Source organism: Hyalella azteca, unplaced genomic scaffold (genome assembly GCF_000764305.2).
Source record: "Hyalella azteca isolate HAZT.00-mixed unplaced genomic scaffold, Hazt_2.0.2 contig13225, whole genome shotgun sequence".
Classification (NCBI taxonomy): domain Eukaryota; kingdom Metazoa; phylum Arthropoda; class Malacostraca; order Amphipoda; family Hyalellidae; genus Hyalella; species Hyalella azteca.
In genome coordinates this window covers 509,567-528,452 of record NW_025943154.1, presented here as the reverse complement: position 1 = coordinate 528,452, position 18,886 = coordinate 509,567, and the positions used below count along the sequence as shown (strand labels likewise).

General features: G+C 38.2%; 2 protein-coding genes across 2 annotated transcripts; both read right to left on the bottom strand.

Annotated features, from left to right (window-relative positions):
• Positions 1–399: 399 nt before the first annotated feature.
• Positions 400–10,750, bottom strand: LOC108665021 (beta-1,3-galactosyltransferase bre-5-like). Its single transcript, XM_018151734.2, has 5 exons — positions 10,369–10,750; positions 3,115–3,275; positions 2,710–2,915; positions 1,603–1,732; positions 400–1,349 (listed from the first exon to the last, which is right to left on the bottom strand). The coding sequence occupies exons 1-5, from the start codon at positions 10,376–10,378 to the stop codon at positions 603–605; spliced, it is 1,254 nt and encodes a 417-aa protein (XP_018007223.1). The 5' UTR covers positions 10,379–10,750; the 3' UTR covers positions 400–602.
• A 766-nt stretch (positions 10,751–11,516) lies between these two features.
• On the bottom strand, positions 11,517–17,852 carry LOC108665040 (zinc finger protein ZPR1). The gene is made up of 9 exons (XM_018151760.1): positions 17,680–17,852; positions 16,995–17,179; positions 16,399–16,466; positions 15,894–16,054; positions 15,318–15,461; positions 14,429–14,665; positions 13,247–13,461; positions 12,458–12,587; positions 11,517–12,276 (listed from the first exon to the last, which is right to left on the bottom strand). The coding sequence occupies exons 1-9, from the start codon at positions 17,791–17,793 to the stop codon at positions 12,091–12,093; spliced, it is 1,440 nt and encodes a 479-aa protein (XP_018007249.1). The 5' UTR covers positions 17,794–17,852; the 3' UTR covers positions 11,517–12,090.
• Between the last annotated feature and the right edge of the window lie 1,034 nt (positions 17,853–18,886).

Sequence of the window (18,886 nt, the reverse complement as noted above, 5' to 3'; positions counted from 1 at the left end):
TCTGTAGTTCACTACTTTCATTTCGCACAGTAATTCATCTAATTCAAGAACTGCAATCACGGATTTAAATGATTGGTGTGAAAATTCACATGACATAATTTAGCTTTGTGTTATGCGTTCTGAAGGGGAGCTTGGGGCCATACTTTCAAAAATCGCTAAGGGAACGAAAGTACTTACGCTCAATTTTCATGTCCATAATTGGTAGATTTTGCTTAAAAGTCCGTCAATGATTGGTTCATGAACATACGATCACTTAACTTAGTTTGAAAGTATAGGCCCAGAGATATCATGTGTACAGCAAACTTTGTTGGAGCTAGGTAAAAACGGTGGGATGTCGTATCTTAACCAGCGTCAGACATAGTAGATACATAGAGCAATGTTGAATTTACAACGAGTACATGTACAAAATTAATATCGTGTATTTTATTGATCACTATACAACATCCAATTATCCAAGAAATAACTATCTAAAGTTACTTTCTGCCAAAACAAATACTGGCTTCTAAAACGCAAAAACATTTATTCATTACATACTAAACTAATGCGAAATTTTTGGCCTCTTAGAATTCTTTGTACCATCACGTCTTAGCAATTTGCAGATTTTATAGGATGCCTTCAGAAGCGCTTCTCTTCATCTCGCTTCCATGTCCTATAATGTGACCCTGCCGCGACATAACAGGCTTGAACCGATCCGGATTCATTTTGGAAACCTTGAAATGATTTGGAATGTGATTTGTGATGAAATTTTTGCTCGACTTAATTGTGCTTTTTGCAAGCAATTCTTTTCTCTTCAGTTGTTCATTTTTCGATTTCACATCTCGAATCGCTTCGTCGATAGTTTCATTTGTGTGATGCAGCACAATTTGTTTCCACAGTTCACTTCTTGGTGGATCTAATTCTTTATTAAACCAACCCATGACAGCGCCAATCTCTTGAAGATTAGCCTTCTTGTCCGAGCGCCACCACTCATTAAACAAGCTGGGTGATAGAGACAAGCCAGCGGCGCGAGCTAACATCCCTGTGAGATATAACGACGAAGGTGAGACAAGCGGTACCACCCCAGACACGGTCAGCAACTTGGCCACAGCTTGTGTACGCCCAAACCAAGCGTCCTCTTCTAAATAGCGACCATGCGTCACGGCAGGAGGCTCCGTCACTTCAGGTACCATGTGGCCAAAGTCGCTGAGAGACCAACGGTAGCTGGTCACGGGGTCTTGCGTAACGTGATCCACAAGCTTCCCGAAAAGCATGTCCTGCTTCTCTGGGGCTTCTAGCACCTCCCATAGAAACCGCTGCAGGACAAACACGTCCAATAATACCTTGTCCGTCACGTGCAACGTAAACGGGACCTGTGGGAAAGAAATTGTTAGTCGTTTGGTAACATATCTCAATGACCCTATTAATTTCTCTCAATGATATAATTAAACTTGCATGATTTGACACAAAATAATTTAGTGGGAAACACTTCATGACGCTAACAGCGATGTGACTGCATAACTCTTGTCGGACTGCAAATATGCGATTGTAACGTAAAACAATGAAGCCTAACGAAGGTTGATCCATGCAACTGTTACGTATCAATCATCTTTCATGTCAACTCACCGTGGCGCAGTTCATGGCCATCCAAAGAAGACCATTCAAGGCCTTGCTGCTGCCTTGCGTGTCGTCATAGTCTCCTTGCACTATGTCCCGATACAGTCGACTCTCCTGGCGTATTCTGTCCCGCTCGTCCCTGTAGTATATACACAGAATTGGCGGGACATTAATAATCACTGTAATGTAAAAATTAATTCACCCGCAACACTCGCTTGTCAACCAGAAAACTCAATTTTCATACAACGACGGACAAATCCATCAGGTAAAGCAAATAATGGACCTGATTACAGGAAAAGGCGAGCTAAATTTTCGCCAAATCCAGAGTAAGTAATGCAAGAAAGCCTATTAGAAAATTCAACACGTTTAGTTCAACAAAGTTTAGTTTTCAGCAGCTCCAGGTCAATAGCGAACTTCCTTGAGATTTCTGCTATTATCATGATCGAAAATTATTTGCTTAAAAATCGTGTGTCCTTGTATTTCCAACATAGTCCTCTGAGTACAAACCCCATAATATAGACTGAGAGCGAAGTATAGTACACAATGAACGTGTTCTTACATATGGGAAAATAAAAATTCTAGGCTCCTTTCTCGATTCTCCCAAGAGGTCGAAATTCGAGTTTTAATGTTCTGAACAGAAGCAATGAGAACCCCTGGGAAGTGTGATGAGCTTCATTCTCTCCTGGGTCTCATTAATTAAAGCATTCTACTGCTATCAATCCTGGACCGGCATAGCTGATTATAATGAGAGGTGATACCCTCAACTCAAGGTAATAGCTTTGGAGCGCAGGCAGGCGATCGTACTTCTCAGGATATCGTATAAGTTACAACTAAGCAGCATGACGGTTTTCGTTTTTTTAATTTTTCATTACTTATAAAATTCTCAATAGCTAGCATATATAATCAAGAGGATTATGTACCTTTAACAGAAGGTACATACTACCGCCACTCACTTAGTAATATTCTCCGGGATTAAAAATATAATATATAATCATACCATTACCCCTTTCAATTAAATCACACACACGAATAATCTAAGGCAAATCCAGCAAAGTGATACTTCTTTCCACGAAGTGTTTCTCGTGTTCTGCACTCTCACTGCGCCCCCGGCGTCACCTGTCACGATGCTTGCCCATGACGAAGACTGCGCCGAGGGGCACGCCGAGCGTCTGGGCGGACCCCCACGTGAGCCTCGTCTCCTGACGTCTCTTGAAGTCGTCGAGAGCAGAGGGCACGACGGCCACGGCCAGGAGACCGGGCTGGCGTGAGCAGTACGACCGCTCCTCTACTAGGAAGCGCAGTGGCACCCGAGCTGTCAGCGGCTGGCAACATTCAAACATCGGTATGAGTCTCATTTGTAATTGTATTAGGAACTGAATTAAAAGACAAATTTACCTTGTTTTTGAGTAACAAATATTGATAACTTCGTCCCAATTAATGGCAATTATTGATAACGACGTACTAACTAACCACTCACTCTTCACACCACCACCACTCACTCTTCACACTATCACCACTCACTCTTCTGAAGCTTATCCCAATTTTGGGAAGGGAAAGATTGATGCCATTCCTGGCGAGGGCTCCTCGGCTCTCGAGCAGCAGCAGCGTCCTGTAGAAGATGTTCACGGAGAGCACCAGGAGCAGCGTCACCACGCACGGCCGCCTGCCTCTACACCACGCACCTGCAAAAATTGAACAATTTCACCATTTCGTCAACCAACGCAAATTTCACCATCATTTTCTCTCGTTTATCCTCAATGCGAATTGTTGTAACAAAATTTTTTTTCTAATGGATATTTCACATAAATGCAGAAGTTTATACTCGAATGAGTAGGTATTTATCGAAACAAATTCAAAATAAATAATTTTTACACCAATGTAAACAGAACGATTCAATTTTTTGACCTATTCAAACGCGCGATCAAGATGTCCAAAACTTTTTGAATCAGTCACTTCCTGAGCGTTGGGTAGGACGCATAGGAAATGACGATCTGGCTCTACACTCCTGGCCACAGAGATCACCTGGGGCCGTATTATCAAAACTTCGTAAGTACGCAAAATCGACTTACGAGTGGCGTAAGTGCTGACTTGATGACGTAACTCTAGAGGTGGTATTATCAAAACATTTGCGCGGGAAGATACGTAATGTAACTGTACGCCTGCTCGGAGATGTCGTAAGTGAAGTTCCCCACAAGTTTAGAGTGTCTGCTGAAGCGATAGGAAACTATTGATTTACTAGCAAGTAGCAACACCTTGACTTGTGATAGAATTTTGTCAATAATCCTCCGCCTCTACCAGCAACTCTGTTTACGTCCGGCCTCTACCAGCATCTCTGTTTACGTCCCGCCTCTACCAGCAACTCTGTTTACGTCCCGCCTCTTGAATAAATACGAATTCATTAAATTGAGCCTATCATTTAGAATAACCCTGTTTAATTACCATGAATACATTCAGGCAATAAATAATGAGTTTGGAAAAAATGCAGTTAGGATCCTTTGAAAAATGTAGTTTTTGTGGTAATTTTCATCAACCATAAAAACAGTTTTTAAATAATAGTTTCGCAATTTACATATTAATAATCGGGCATGAATGATTTATAAAATACAAAATACTTGCCAAGTCATCGCATATATATGACGATTGAATGAAAAACCGGTGTCGTTAATTTTACGTATATTTAAAATTTACGGAACCACTGCGATATATTCCAGGGATACTCTCACTGCGATATATTCCAGGGATACTCTCACTGCGATATATTCCAGGGATACTCTCACTGCGATATATTCCAGGGATACTCTCACTGCGATATATTCCAGGGATACTCTGCGATATACTCGAGGGATACTCTCACTGCGATATATTCCAGGGATACTCTTACCAAACGTTAATTATTTTCGTTTCCATATAAAGTATTCATGGAGATGAAATTTCATGCATGTTTTTTTCAAGACCCAAGAGCAATTGTTATCAAGATGTTACTTAGTTTTTTTTTTTGTAATCAGAAAGGTGTTCTCTGATTATTATCCAGACAAAGTAGAAAATTGTTTAAAATGACTACTAACAGAAACTGCAGTAAAGAACAACTTCTGCCCAACTATACCGAAAAAGATGAGATTCTATGCTTGGAATTCTAAAATATTGAAAAACTAATGTAATAAAAATAAAAGATAGATTTATTTATAGATGAAAATTCGAGCTTAGCTAGAAACAAATACGGATGCTAATCACAGTAATCGAATAAGTGAATAATCACATTCAAATTCACAACCAAAGTTAACTATAAATTCACTAGTCATCATTATTACACACGAAACTGCTGATTTCAATAAAATATGGGTAAAATTCCTACAAATTTACAAGTGATTTTAAAAACAATAATCACTACAAAGATCTGTCTTTTACGCGAAACAGTCGAACCTGAAACGAGAAATTCACCTCGCTTTAGGCAGAAACTTTCAAAAGACGTTCGAATATTTTCCCGCCACGATAACCTCAACAAAGGCTTTCGCGGATATAGCTACACAATATGGCCGACCATTGCGACATTCAACATGCACGTTACGCAAGCCATATTGCACTTTCCACCTCAAAATACGAATTATTGTTAGCGGTCCCCCAGTAATTGGCAGAGGCACCGCAAATCGCTTTCCCTTCAAATGAAATCGCTGCGCTAGCGGTCAAGGTATCTATGAAGCGCGCGGTAAATTCCTTCGCAGCGAACAAATTTCTGAATCGTAATTAACGAGACATAACTACAGTGGATCAGAAACGCGCAATCGCACATTTTTACGCACGCACAGCATTTGTGGCTACAAGAGATCAAATGCCACAAAGATAACACAAAGCAGGGGTTACCCGTCTCTTCTTGCATCGACGTATAGCACAACTAGAATAATTCGTAGGCAAATCTTTATTTTTGCTAAAGATAAATAAAGCTTTTATCTTGGTTAAATAGTACGGTTTTCTGAACGCAAGGAATGCGACGAAAAACCGCGAAAGTTTTCGCTTGTTCTTGGGCGAGACAGCGCAAATAGCAACCGTTATTAAAATCAAACTCAACTTAATAATCAAGAAACTGCAACTCATTGCGTCCATGTCTGTCGAGGAATTACTCTAAAGAATATATCAGGCCCATTGAATGATTGAGATTGTAGCATTCATAGGAGTAGTTTCCCCACAGCGTTTCGAAATCCCGCTATACAATGGCGAAAACGACACTTGCAGCAAAAACAAGGTCTTCGATCGGACTGCTTGAACTGTTAACCCTCAAAACACTCGGTCAACAGGAATCTGTGCTGAAGGCTTGAAGCGTCACTTAAACCGGTATCTACAACAAACAAACGCTTCTTTTGAATCACACAACGGTTATTTAGAGCGTATGAAAGCAAGAAAGTGTTTGAACTTTTATGAATCAAATAAATTACGCACATCAACTGGCGGTTGAACGCCGATAAAACTCAAGGAAACGAGTCTCGTGCGATACGCATGCGTGTCACCGCACGTCTAAGAATCATTTAATCCTTTATATGGTTACCTGAAATATTATTTAAATTGTTCTCGCCGTGACTGAAGAGTCCACAAGATGGCGCAGGTTAGATCTGAAAAATATTCACCGACAGGTGAGCCGCGCTTCAGAGGCCGCGCCATCGTACGGTTGAACGGCCAAAAGCGCAGCTTTTTTTGTTCCGGCTATCGGCGCATGCGTCGACCGACAAACGCAGTGAAATTTATCGAGAAATTTACCTTACTTCAATTTCCAGAATTTGCCGAGTTGTCGATTGCGATAAATCTTCAGGTTATCAACAACAGTAAGCTAATCAAACTAACATATGACATACTAACACGTTTGCACGACGAATGACCTCAAATAACCGTTTATAAAAAGTTGTACAAATCAGTCAGATTAGTATTGCGCTGTCAACACGCTTGCATCGCAACCGTTTGACAGTATTTCCACCGATTGGAAAGCTCCATTTTCAAATATTATTATTGAGCGCCTCGAACCTCAATCTAAAAAAGTACCGTAACATTGCTAGGTGTAATGCAGTTATATAAGCGCAGCATTTCGTATGAGAACGATCATTTGAAGGAAGCAAAATTTTCCTTTAAATTGAGTCCTTCCGACAGTTTTTAAACTTGCTAACTAATAAAACGAACGAAATAAACCTTCATTCCTCATGTTCAAGCACCAGTACAATGACGTAATTACTTTATTAATTACAGTAAAATACTGAAACGCATCCTGCTCAGGAATACATAGCAAATCCTTCCTTGGAGCAAGCGAAGCCGTCTGATGACTTAACGGATGAACGACTCGTGCTGCAGATATAAAATTTTCTAGGTCAACCGCGCCGTTTACGTATGCAAGCGGCAGTCGAACGCTCGCCATCCGCACGTCTGCCTTATTGCACCACAAGCAAGACTATAACTTTGAATAATATTCAGGCAATAAGTCCAGCAGCTATCTCAATCAATCGTCAGCTATGGAAAGATCGTGTTCCAAAGGCCGGATCCTTGTGAATCAAGTCGCGAAAAGTTCAAGAATTGGCAACAGGCCATGGGCCTATTTCTTCAACGCCGACACTTCTATTCTATTCTAATATTCATATGTCTCTGCCTCCTGCGTACAGCCCATCAGAAGAAACTTGGGAGCTTGAAGCAAAACATTTGTTCATAAGGGAATGAAGCAGTGAACCAATAGAGATAACCTCCATAAATTCTGCAGGTGTTAGAATTAGCCGACTTTAGCATCATTTGCCGGCCAGATGCACGGAAAAAATTAATAACGTGTAAACCGAAAATATCTGCAAGCATCGCCTGAGCTTTCAATCATTACCGTCCCTTCAAAGGGATGCGGAGGAGGCCTTGTATATATAGTGAACGTTTCAACACGTATTATTTTTGTCATGAATTGTAAAATAAGGAATGTTCAGGATAAAGTTAGATGTACCTATGTAGCTTGCACATACGTTTAGTGGTTATGTTAAAATAAAAAAGAATTTCATAGATCTAAAAGATCAACAATGTTTAGTCAAATCACAATCTAGAATTTCCCCAACCGCTACACCATACCACGAGATGCGAAATCATAGCCGATTCATTCACCTGGTCGTATTTCTTTGTTTAACTTAAGAGCACAAAAACTGGGGTGAGAATCTAATAATAATAAGATTGGTTTAGCTTATAATCCTCATTGTATTATGATGTTTTGCTAATTGCATTATATGTCTGTTATTATATCGTATCTAACAAGATATGAAAAAGGATTAATATATTAAAATGGCATGAGGTGATAGTTAAGTAGCAAATGGTAATCCTATCCACAGACGCCATTAGCATCTGTGTGAGTAAAGTCTGATTTGTGAAAACTATTCCAGTTAAGTTCAAAGTAGTAATGGCTATGTTTTCATCTGATCAGCATTATGCATTATCTGATCAGTCAGCGGAGCTGGAAGACAAGTCAGCGGAGCTGGAAGACAAGTAAGAAGTCATGTCCATAGAACCAGACCTGTAAATAATGTAAGAAATAAACGCATGAATCAAAGTGAAAGTGCACAAAAAGCTTTAAAATGTTTTTACACGAACTCGGACTGGAAAGATCGGGTTCCAAAGGCCGGATCCCTTGTGAATCAAGTCACGAAAAGTTCAAGAATCGGCAACAGGCCATGGGCCTATTTCTTCAACGCCGACACACTTCTATTCTATTCTATGAAATGAATGCGTTCTGCGTTCTGATGTTATTATGCAAGTTGCCAGGTCTTTGGTCGAATCCACTCATCTTGTGTCCTCCCTATAATGTCAAGATTTAATAAAGAAAACTGAAATTATCGCTGTTTATTTTGAACATCCTGTTGATATCTTGGAGAATTTAGTTATTCAAGTAAAACCTTTATTCGTGGCGAACCTTAGAACTAAACCTGGTGAGATCCCACAACCTAAAGTGGCAATAATATGTGTACCGTAACTCTGTAACAACAGATACAAATAATTATTAATAAGTTTTCTCGAGATTAGTTTATTGAATAGAATTCGTATTTCGAAATTCATTCGACAGTTGATTAAGTTACATAGGAAACTGCGAGTGAGTATTAATTTGTAAACAATTATTTCTCATCTTCCAATATCAGTTCATTCTGTGTACCAGAATACCATTTAATAGGCATAAAATATGTAAAACTATACATTCTTCCAGTTCACGGAATGGTTTCCAACTTTTGTGGAAAGTTAAATGAACGTCCAGGGGTTAAATATACCCCATATTGGTTATATATACCCTTATTTCTGATATATAGATTATATATACCCTTATATATATATATATATATACCCTTATATATATATACCCTTATTCTTGTTAGGTATATATACCCTTATTTCTCTATCGGTAAAAGCAATTTTTCGCGCAAAAATCGTACAAACAAGATTTTGTTACAGCCTGCGTTTTATGATATGAAGTCATTCTAATGAATCCGTCCCTCAATACTGGGCAGCTGCGTTGTTTTAAAACCAAGGCCACGATCGCCCCGGGCCATAGAAGGATGGACTGTACAAAATGTACATGACTCGCGACTGGGAGGACGCGTGATCATCAAATGACCTTGAAACCGCTTTGCCCGCTCCACATGCAATGTTTGTAATAAAAGTCCAGTGTCATTATTCAACTTCAAAATACATAATTAAATTGAAAAAGTGAAGCATTTCCTCCTCGGCAAGATGAGCGCTAACTTCTAAGCGTGAATCGGAAAAGATTTTAAGGGTAATCTTCAGTCGCATCTGGCAAGCAGAGTACCGGTACTGCAGTAGTTCGTCTTCACAGTTCAAGTTTTCAACCATGTTCGCCATTACCGCTCCGAGTATATCACTAGTATCAATCTATATTATTGATATTTATAGCCTTATTTATATTTTAAAAAATTTGACAAAAAATAATTGAAAAACCGCAGGATATAGACAAGAATCATGTCTGTATTATTCAATCAAATTATTGTCTCAAGAACGCGGACATATTTAGGTAGTAGGAGTAGGTTAGCCTAGCCTCCTAACATCGCACTAACGTATTGCTATCAGTGGGCACTGGGCAGTAGACAATTAGACATTTATGGCTCATGTCATGTGACATTCGGTGTGCTTTAATGTAATTTCGTAACATTGCTCCTCTCGCTATGATAAAATCAAAATCATTTTTCATTCAATTTAAAATTTATTCTTGGCAAGTCTGGGTTAACGAAAGTAAAGTCCTTGCAACTTGGTCTCTTCACACTATCAAAAATATAGTAATTGCAACCAAGATACTACACCCAATTTTATTAGTGCACGTCCTAAACGATATGAGCACAACTAACCCTACTGAGTACTTAGTTGAGCCAAAAAATTATTCTCAAGCTGCAGCACTACTCCGCTATGTCGTAATTACAAATCGAGACTCTGAGAACTTCTACTACTATTAGTATTAGCCTCCGTTAGTCAACAAACGCTTATGAGAGGAATTTTACCTCCACACACTGACACAGTCACACACAAAATCGCGGATTCCACATTTTATGGAAATAAATTACGCTTTTGTCGGCTACGTATTTTGAATTTTATTCTGTGTACGCCGTACGAGAGACAAATAAACATAGAATGATAGATTGACTGAACTCCATGTCTTAAAAATATTCCTGTGAGCATTCAACGTAGGATATATAGGCTTCATATCAATCTGGATGAATTAAGATATTCCGACGGCTGAAGCAGCAAGCAAATTAAATAAGTAGGTTTTAGTTCACTTACGGTACATCATCAGTGAGCAAGGAACCCGGGGGCTTGAGCCCTTGTTGTACAGAACGACGCCATACACACACGATAACGGCTTACATGACACTGACTGCTGCTGCTGCTCCTGCTCTAGCCTCTAAGTGCTCTAGTCACTCCCGAGTCAAGAAATCCGCTATTCCTCCACGCCCGCCAGTCAACAAAATTCCATTATTCCGCGATTGCTACTCAATGTAAATTTTTAAAAATACAAGGATTGAAGTGATATAATTTGGGAGAGAGTCGTCTGCTCATTAGGTCTTACATTTTTATTTACATAATTGACTCTTACTGCCATCGAGGTCAGATTTATTGTCACTTATTCCTAGTGCTTTGATACAATGTATTTCATCAGAATTGAACGATAAAAAAAGAGTGCCCATTTCATTAGAATGAGTAAAAAACCTTAACTGGCTCTTTATTTTAGTTTGGAGACAAGGAAATTATGGGTCGATTTCGATTTTAGAGTAGAATAGAAGTGTCGGCATTGAAGAACTAGCGCATTCAACGTGATAGGCACATGGCCTGTTGCCGATTCTTGAACTTTTCGTGACTTGGTTCACAAGGGATCCGGCTTTTGGAACCCGATCTTTCCATAACTGACAATGTATTCAAAAATTAACGAAAAAACCTTATGCTATTCGGTGATCCGACCTGTTATCAAAATTTAGGACCGCCTATTAATTCGTTTTCATAGGAACATCTCATCTTCCGTCGCACGAGTTTTCTCAATGAATGGTTGACAATGCTGCAACGATAATTATATAATTATCAGAGACTAGCGAGTCTTGGTTAGAGTTTTTGTGGTTGAGTTAGCATAACTGGATTGGCAGTCCAGTGTTAACCTATTGCTGGATGTAGTTGGCAAATTCGAGATGGCAAGTGGTAATCTATTAATCGAGATGGCATTAATTGGTTATATCTATTTAAATATCGCACCTCAGGAATACCATGGACAAACTGAGAGTTCGGCGCTGTACTGAATGAGTGAGGAGTTCGTTACGCTAGGTATACATTTATTTTATTTAGTACATCAAGTCTAGCGAGTATCAGTTAATCGAGCTTGAGGTGACTGGTAACTTTAATTTTTTCCAACACGATGAATAAATCCTTAATAAAACAATAAGATCTGGCAACAATTTATGGGATTTGTGGAAAATATATCATTCATAAGATACACGACACATAAAATCTATACAAAAATCTATGTAGCATCGAAGTAAATGAAAGTCACCTTAATGAAGAAACGATGCCTACTCTTGTGTGCGTGTGTGTGTAATTGCCCATCCTGGTAGTGGCAAGTAGGTGAGAGAGGGAGTGATAGGTCAGTTTTTAGGTATGAGTGGAATATCTGAGGTCTATAATGTACATCGGTAGGTATAGCATATATTTTTTTCATTCTGTAGATAAATGTTTCGAAAACGATATCCAGGTTTCTACTAAGTCATCGACGCGTTCTTGAGTCAAGGAATAAAGACATACATGGCCAGTAGGTGGAGATGGAGTCAGTTTGTGGAGATAAACAACTACAGTATATCAAAAGCCAGTCTCCCCATATCCTTCTATCTGAAATGCTTCCCATGAACCCCTAACGCATTAAAAGAGTAATGGGCACGTTTAAAAAATAATTTCGTGTTATCGGTTTACAAAGGTGGCTTTTCATTTTGGTTTTTGATATCATTGAGTCAAAATCATTTGACATTAATCATTCTCATAGCCTTCCGTTTTGATATCATTGAGTCCCAAGTCTTCGTTCTGTTGGAATGTTCGTTCGTACTCAGTGATCTCGAGGAAAGGATCAGGATCAGGAGCGTAGACGTTCTGCAGGTAACTGTTGCCCGAAGGATCATCCATGATGAACGTGGCTTTCAGTTCCCCTGCCATTATCTGAAATTTATTCATGAAAGATCATCAAAAATACGCCCTGAGGCGAGAGATCAAATTACGTGAAGAAATTAGCCGAGGTCATGTTATTATTATATTATTATCAAAAGTTAAAACTTGAACAGTAGCCTTGAACATAAATCTGAGAAAAGTGCAATCTTAAAAAAAATATCGTGTCCCTCACTTTATCTATTCCATTGAATATTTTATCAACGGCGGCTTTCTTGACGGGATCCACACTGTCGCCAACAAAGAACGGATTGTTCTTCATATCATCCTTGATGCTGATGAGTAGACCTTCAATCGTCGTAAATCTGATGATGGGGCAAGTAAATTAGATTGAGTAAAGTGCATTCTTCATACGAAGAGCAAATTAACCAAGATTCAAAGCAATTCGATTTGATTTCGGCAGTTCCATTATAAATTCAATATTTAAGTTCAATAACAGATATTTGAATACAATATTCAAAGTTCAAAAATTACAATACAAATTTAATATTCATGTTCAGAAACTGCATCATAAATTTATTAAATTTTTGAATTTATAAACTCCAAAAACAATTAAAAACAGTAGGTACTATTGTAAAAGGTGTCCCAAAATATCAGAATATGCCAAGATTAATGATCAATTGGGAGCAAATTATTATTATTTTTTTCCAAAGTAAAGGTCATGAATGTTTCTCACAAGGCCCCTCTCACTCCTAACAAGATTTATCTGTAATAAAAATATTCCTAATTTTGATCCCTGCTGTAACTTATTTCATTCACATTTAACTCTACGGTACTGCAACTTATTTCATTCACAAGTTTCATCCCCTAAAATTACCTGACCCGACATTAGCACAACAATTTTGTCCTCAATTCCGATTGCCAAAACTTTTCCAATAACTTCTAAGAAAAGAATTTAGAACGAAGCCCTTCCTCAAGTCCAGCGACGCAAGGCAAGCAACAAAGTATTAAACCATCGACTTACTTGCCGCCGAGTATGCCGGCGCCAACGTGTAGCTCCAGCTCAGGTATCTGCAGGTCGCACATTTCACTCTTAAGAACGTCTCTCGCCAGGTCGAGTTCCGGGTCGTCAAGCTTGAGTACGATCCGCCGCCCAGTCGGCGAGATGCCCGAGCCAGACTTCACTTCCGAGGTTTTGTTACCGCAGTGGTCACACACTGAAGCCATAATCACCACCTCCTGTCCAGGAATAAACAGCAATGAAACAGACGAGTTACGTTGATAGTTCGACTATGCTGAAATACTCACTTTTTATTGCAGCTAATCAACACTGAATTAATGGGAAAGGTACCTTGTCACACACACAGTCTTCAGGATCACCACATCCTGCATAAGACATTTCAGTAATAAATCCATCACTGCCAATATCAATAATATCCCATCATCAAACTGCTTTGACTGCCCTTAGCAAAAATATATTAAATAGAAAGCAGGAAAACGTTTTCAATATGAAAATAAGTAACGTGAGTCATCTAATCTTAACCTTCTGAGTTTTCTGGAAAGGTTATGCTTTAACGGCTTTATCCAGTGAAATCTCCTCCATCTCATTCTCCATTAATGGCATCTCGCCCAAATCTAATGACGAAGAATAAAATAAAAAAAATTGATAGAAGATTTCAAATTTTAGCACCAGTGCGTTTGAAAGACCCATACCATGCCTGTTCCTTTAGCCTTGTCCGGGTTTCTGATCAGACCGCTCGTTAGTCAGCGATTGAAAGGAGACGCGCGTAAGTGACCAGCATGTTTTTAACTACATGTCGGACATGAAACTAATTTCAACACTGAAATATGTGTCAAACAGAAGTCAGCAGTGATATATAATGTACGATAACATTAGAGAAAAACCTGTGAGAAAAATTATCTATCTCAAGGAAGAAATCATTGCTAAGGTTCAACAGAGCACGTGTGTCTCCGATCTTGCATTTCAATGTTGCAGACCAAAGTTCAATACCTCGACATTTCTTTAAAAAAAGAGGTCATTGTAAAAAAATAGTTAGTTAAAGGAGGAAATGGAGGAGCTTAAAAAAGTACAGCTCCTTATATACCATAAATTAAATGAGCTTGTAAATGAGAGTATCGGCAAAGCAATTAAATATATACTAATTTAGAAAGTTTTCTGTGCATCAGATATTCCGATCAAACGTACCTTGAAATAAGGAATTTTTACGAGTTTCATATTAGTTTGAGCAGGCCGATGGCACCTATCACAGAGCTCTGAGAATTTCAAGACTTCATTCGCCAAGTTCTCTTTTTCAGCTACATCGTCGCGGTCGGTTTGATCTCGACTCTCCGTATCTGCTGCTTGGCTGCCGGAATCTTTAGATTCAGGTGAAACTTCTTCGTCTGCATCCTCGTTTTCTTCTGCAACTTCTTCAAGAGCATTCTGGGTGGCAAAAACTCGAAATCAGGGAGGCTCTATTTCAATATTAATAACTTACTTCAGAAACCAATTTAGATGATTTGAAGTGCGATATCAAAAACAGAAAAACCTCTGAAGACCGATATTAAAAGAAACCTCAAAAAACGAAAACAAGTGAGCAAGAATATGAAGATTATCTATGCAGACAAGTAGGAGTAGGAGTATAGACATGATTAGGGCACTATTGATAGTAGTATCATACTTGGCATCAAAACGGGGTGAAAGAGTTAACTTTCTTACAACAGCCATTCTCCCCTCACAAGCAATTGGTATTTCTTGCATTTGACTAATTAGGGCCAGAAATACGGGTATAAAAGAACTATTACTGCACGAAAAATGTCTGCAAGGTTAAATTCTAGCAGTGTACAGCAACTATCACCCTACAAGCAAACGGCGGGCAGTGGTCAAAGCAGTAAACTGTCAGCTCACCACATGTAGTTAACTCGCACTCACCCCGACGTTCACCCTACAGTCCACTCCATACAGTCGAGGCAAGTCTCCCAAACTCCATGCAAGAATCACCCAACAGTTCACTCCATAACGTCAAGGCACGTCTCACTCACTCCAAGCAACCATCACCCAACAGTTCACTCCATACAGTCAAGGCAAGTCTCACATTGTTGTCATCCTGAGGGGGAGCGATGCCGAGGAGCTCGTCTTGCTGCGGCGAGCGGTCGTAGCTGCTCCACGACAGCGCCGGGTCGCGCAGGCCGTTGGCGCTCAAGCGCTCAATGAAGCTGTTGCCGGACGGGTCATCAAGCTGTGGCAAGGTTCATTAACAATTAAACTTGGAATTCCAAATAAAAAACATACAAGGAATCTAGTAGTGTGTTGACTAATTATTATTGCAGACATAGAATTCGTCACCCTATCAAAATGTTTTTACAAAAAAAATGTACCTAATGTTTCAATTTTTGTTCTTGTTCAACATATGTACTTAATTGTTGAAATGGCCTGGTAAAGAATTTATTTGAAAAATTGTCAAAGAAGTATATATAGCAAAATATTTTGAATACAATCAATGTTCTATTCACAGATATATTAATTTATCTACACACACTAAAACTGATGTGTATGAGAATAGGTAATAAAAATTTAATTTTCCACAAAATAAGACATAATTTGACCAAAGGATGCCTATTCTTCACAAAAAGAAAAATTTTCAAACAATGCAGTGGGCAATTTAATTTACTTTGACAGTGAAGGGCTCTTGAAGCTCCATAAGAGCACCCAGTTTGTTGATAAATTCATCTATCTTCTCAGCTCCTTCAGGATCTGCTTCTCTCCTGACAGCTTGATCCAGCTGCAAGTTTGCAATGACTTTACTGAGTAAACCTTCAACATTGGTGATCTCTGTGGGGTGAAAAACACAGGTCAGTGCACAATCAACATTGCTGATCTCTGGTTAACAAATACAGGTGAGTATAAATGCAACATTGGTCATCTCGCAGGATCAGAGCCATAAGTCATAACACACAACATTGGTGACTTCTGTTTAACACGAAACACAGCTCAGTACACATGCCAGTCATCTGATGGCACTCAATGCCACAATATATAAACACTGAAAACTACATCAGATTATAGGCACATAATACATAAATAGGTACTAAAAACAATCTGATAATAGGCACATAAAGCACGAATGCTGAAGGTTATCACCATTGTCATAATGCCAGAAAACAGAACAAACTCACCTCCCTTGCCAGAACCTGACGTCATCTCAAGCTCCACTTCAGGTATGGCTACTGAAGCATAGTCTGACCTGGGAAACCAGCATATACTTTGAGATAAAGCCTGGCCTTAAACGATGCCAATGCACTAATTTTTCTTTCAAAAATACAGAAAATTAACAATTCAAATCTAAATTGTTTCCTAAATTATACACAAAAATGAAATGTGAATTTGTGCATTTAAATCTAAATTGCCAGAAGAAGAATGTGATTTTAGAGGGAAGTAATAAAGAGGCCAAGACAAAACATCAAAATGTGCTGATACTGAATCTAAGTAAAAAAAATCAAGCATCAGTAGCCAATAACACAGTTTCTGAGACATGTAGATGATTAAAAATACACTGGTTTGCAAAAAATTTGTGCTTTCTTTTAGTTTATGCAATCTCAGACTTCACAGTTCATAATAACTAAAATATAGGTCTTATGATAATGAAATTGTATCCTCATTCACACAATGAACAGCAATAAAAATCCACACATTCTCAGAGCAAATCAGAATAACACTCTGATTTCTATAGATTTTAGCTGGTCTTTTCTTTCAATGGAAATTTGGCACCCACCTTACAACCATTCTCCTCAAATCTGCTTGGCTTGTGACTCCCAGGGTGTATTTTATTCCCTTAGGTTGAATTTCTCCAACATTGAGTAAACTACTGTTGGTGAAGTGGCAGTGAGGGCAAGAAAAGCTTGATACCATCACTCTCTTGAAGTAAGGTATGAGTGTCAACAGCAATCTGGTAGTACCCTGGGTCATAATAAAGTTTTAGTATCAAAAATCATCATTTGAGAAATTATAATATGCAAAACAGTAGGAATATCAGTTATGTGTAATCTTCATGTATACAGCATGATGATCAAATATCTGCATTGAATGATATCAATGCAAAGTAAATCTACAAACCTTAAATCAAGAGACTACAACTGCATGAGGCAGCATTATTTTGCCTTATCCTATTGACATCTATAAATTTACCATGAATAGATATCAATAGATATCATTACCATGAATAAGAATTCAAATAACAATAATTGTAAAAACATTCCAGCCCTACCACCAAAACTTGCAATCTCTACACATTTTTCCCCTCAAGGAAAAAGAGAGTACTACCTTTTTAAATAACATAAGTTATTCTATAATAGAGCATTAAAGTAAGATAGCCCCTATATATATTTGCATGTTCTACATGCCATGAATTTCAAAACTTATATCTAGACCATTAATGACTACACCACACTGATCATCACCTGCTGCTGACATTGTAGACACAAACTTGATATTTCAGTGACTGATGGATCTTCTGATTCAGATGCGAGGTCTAAGAAAAGTGGTTCTGGAACAATATCCTCAGATGTCATCATGAAAATATGATTCAGTGAATTATAAACTGATGTATTTATATATTTTGACACAAGAATCTACAAAAGAAAATGGAATCATTAATAAGCACAATGCAAGATCATTCTAAAAAGCAAAATATGCATCAGGTGGAAGACTATAATTTAATTTCTTATTAAGAGCAATGAATAATAGGAGCTGAAAATTTTCACAGACTACTGCGGTAGCCAATAGAAACCAGAGTTAGCCAGCATATTGAAGGATCATGAAACAAGAGATGATCTATGTTCTTCCTAGTTTAGTGGTGTTTAGAGCGCCCTTATTTGGCTGCCAATGCCACATTTGACTTGGGAAATAAAATCATACACAATGGGTATTGACAGCCCTAGTTCGTTGGAACTATGATCAAGTTCAGTACCACTGAAATATTTTGGCAAGGTGTAAATATATATACATCAATTATCAAAGAAGCTGTAAGAAAAATTCATTGTTTTTGATGTAAAAGAATGTTTTTAATTTAAAATGAATGCAATACTTGATTTTCAGAAATACGATACAAAAATTAACGATCCCTATTAGAATTCAACCGACGTGACTCATTCAGATTTAAATTGAAAAAGTTGGTACCTATGAGATTTATGATTTTACAAATTGCTTAATTGAACGCAGTGCAGAAATTCAAGATCATCTAGGAGTATGAATTCAAGTCTCATGACTGGGGAAGATTTCAAAATATATTGTACTACCGCATAAGCTTGATATAAGCTCTTTGTCTTTTCAATGAACAGAATTTATTTAGGTTCTATTGACCATAATAGGTAGAACAATGCAACATAATTGCGGCCATCCAATGGCCGCAATCGGTTGATGGCTTTGACTCTTGATACCACTGTACAAATATTGCAGTAGACACATCATCCAGAAGTTTCAATGCAAAGCTTCTTATTTAAAGGATAATAAATCGATTCATAATTGTTTACTGGAATTACTCCCACCTGTAGATATAAACGAAAATCATTCAATTTATTTTAATTGCTTTTCAGGGACTTGCATTAAAATATTTATTTTGAAATCAACCATGTCAAAGTAACGAAATAATTTGTTCAAGTTTTAGGC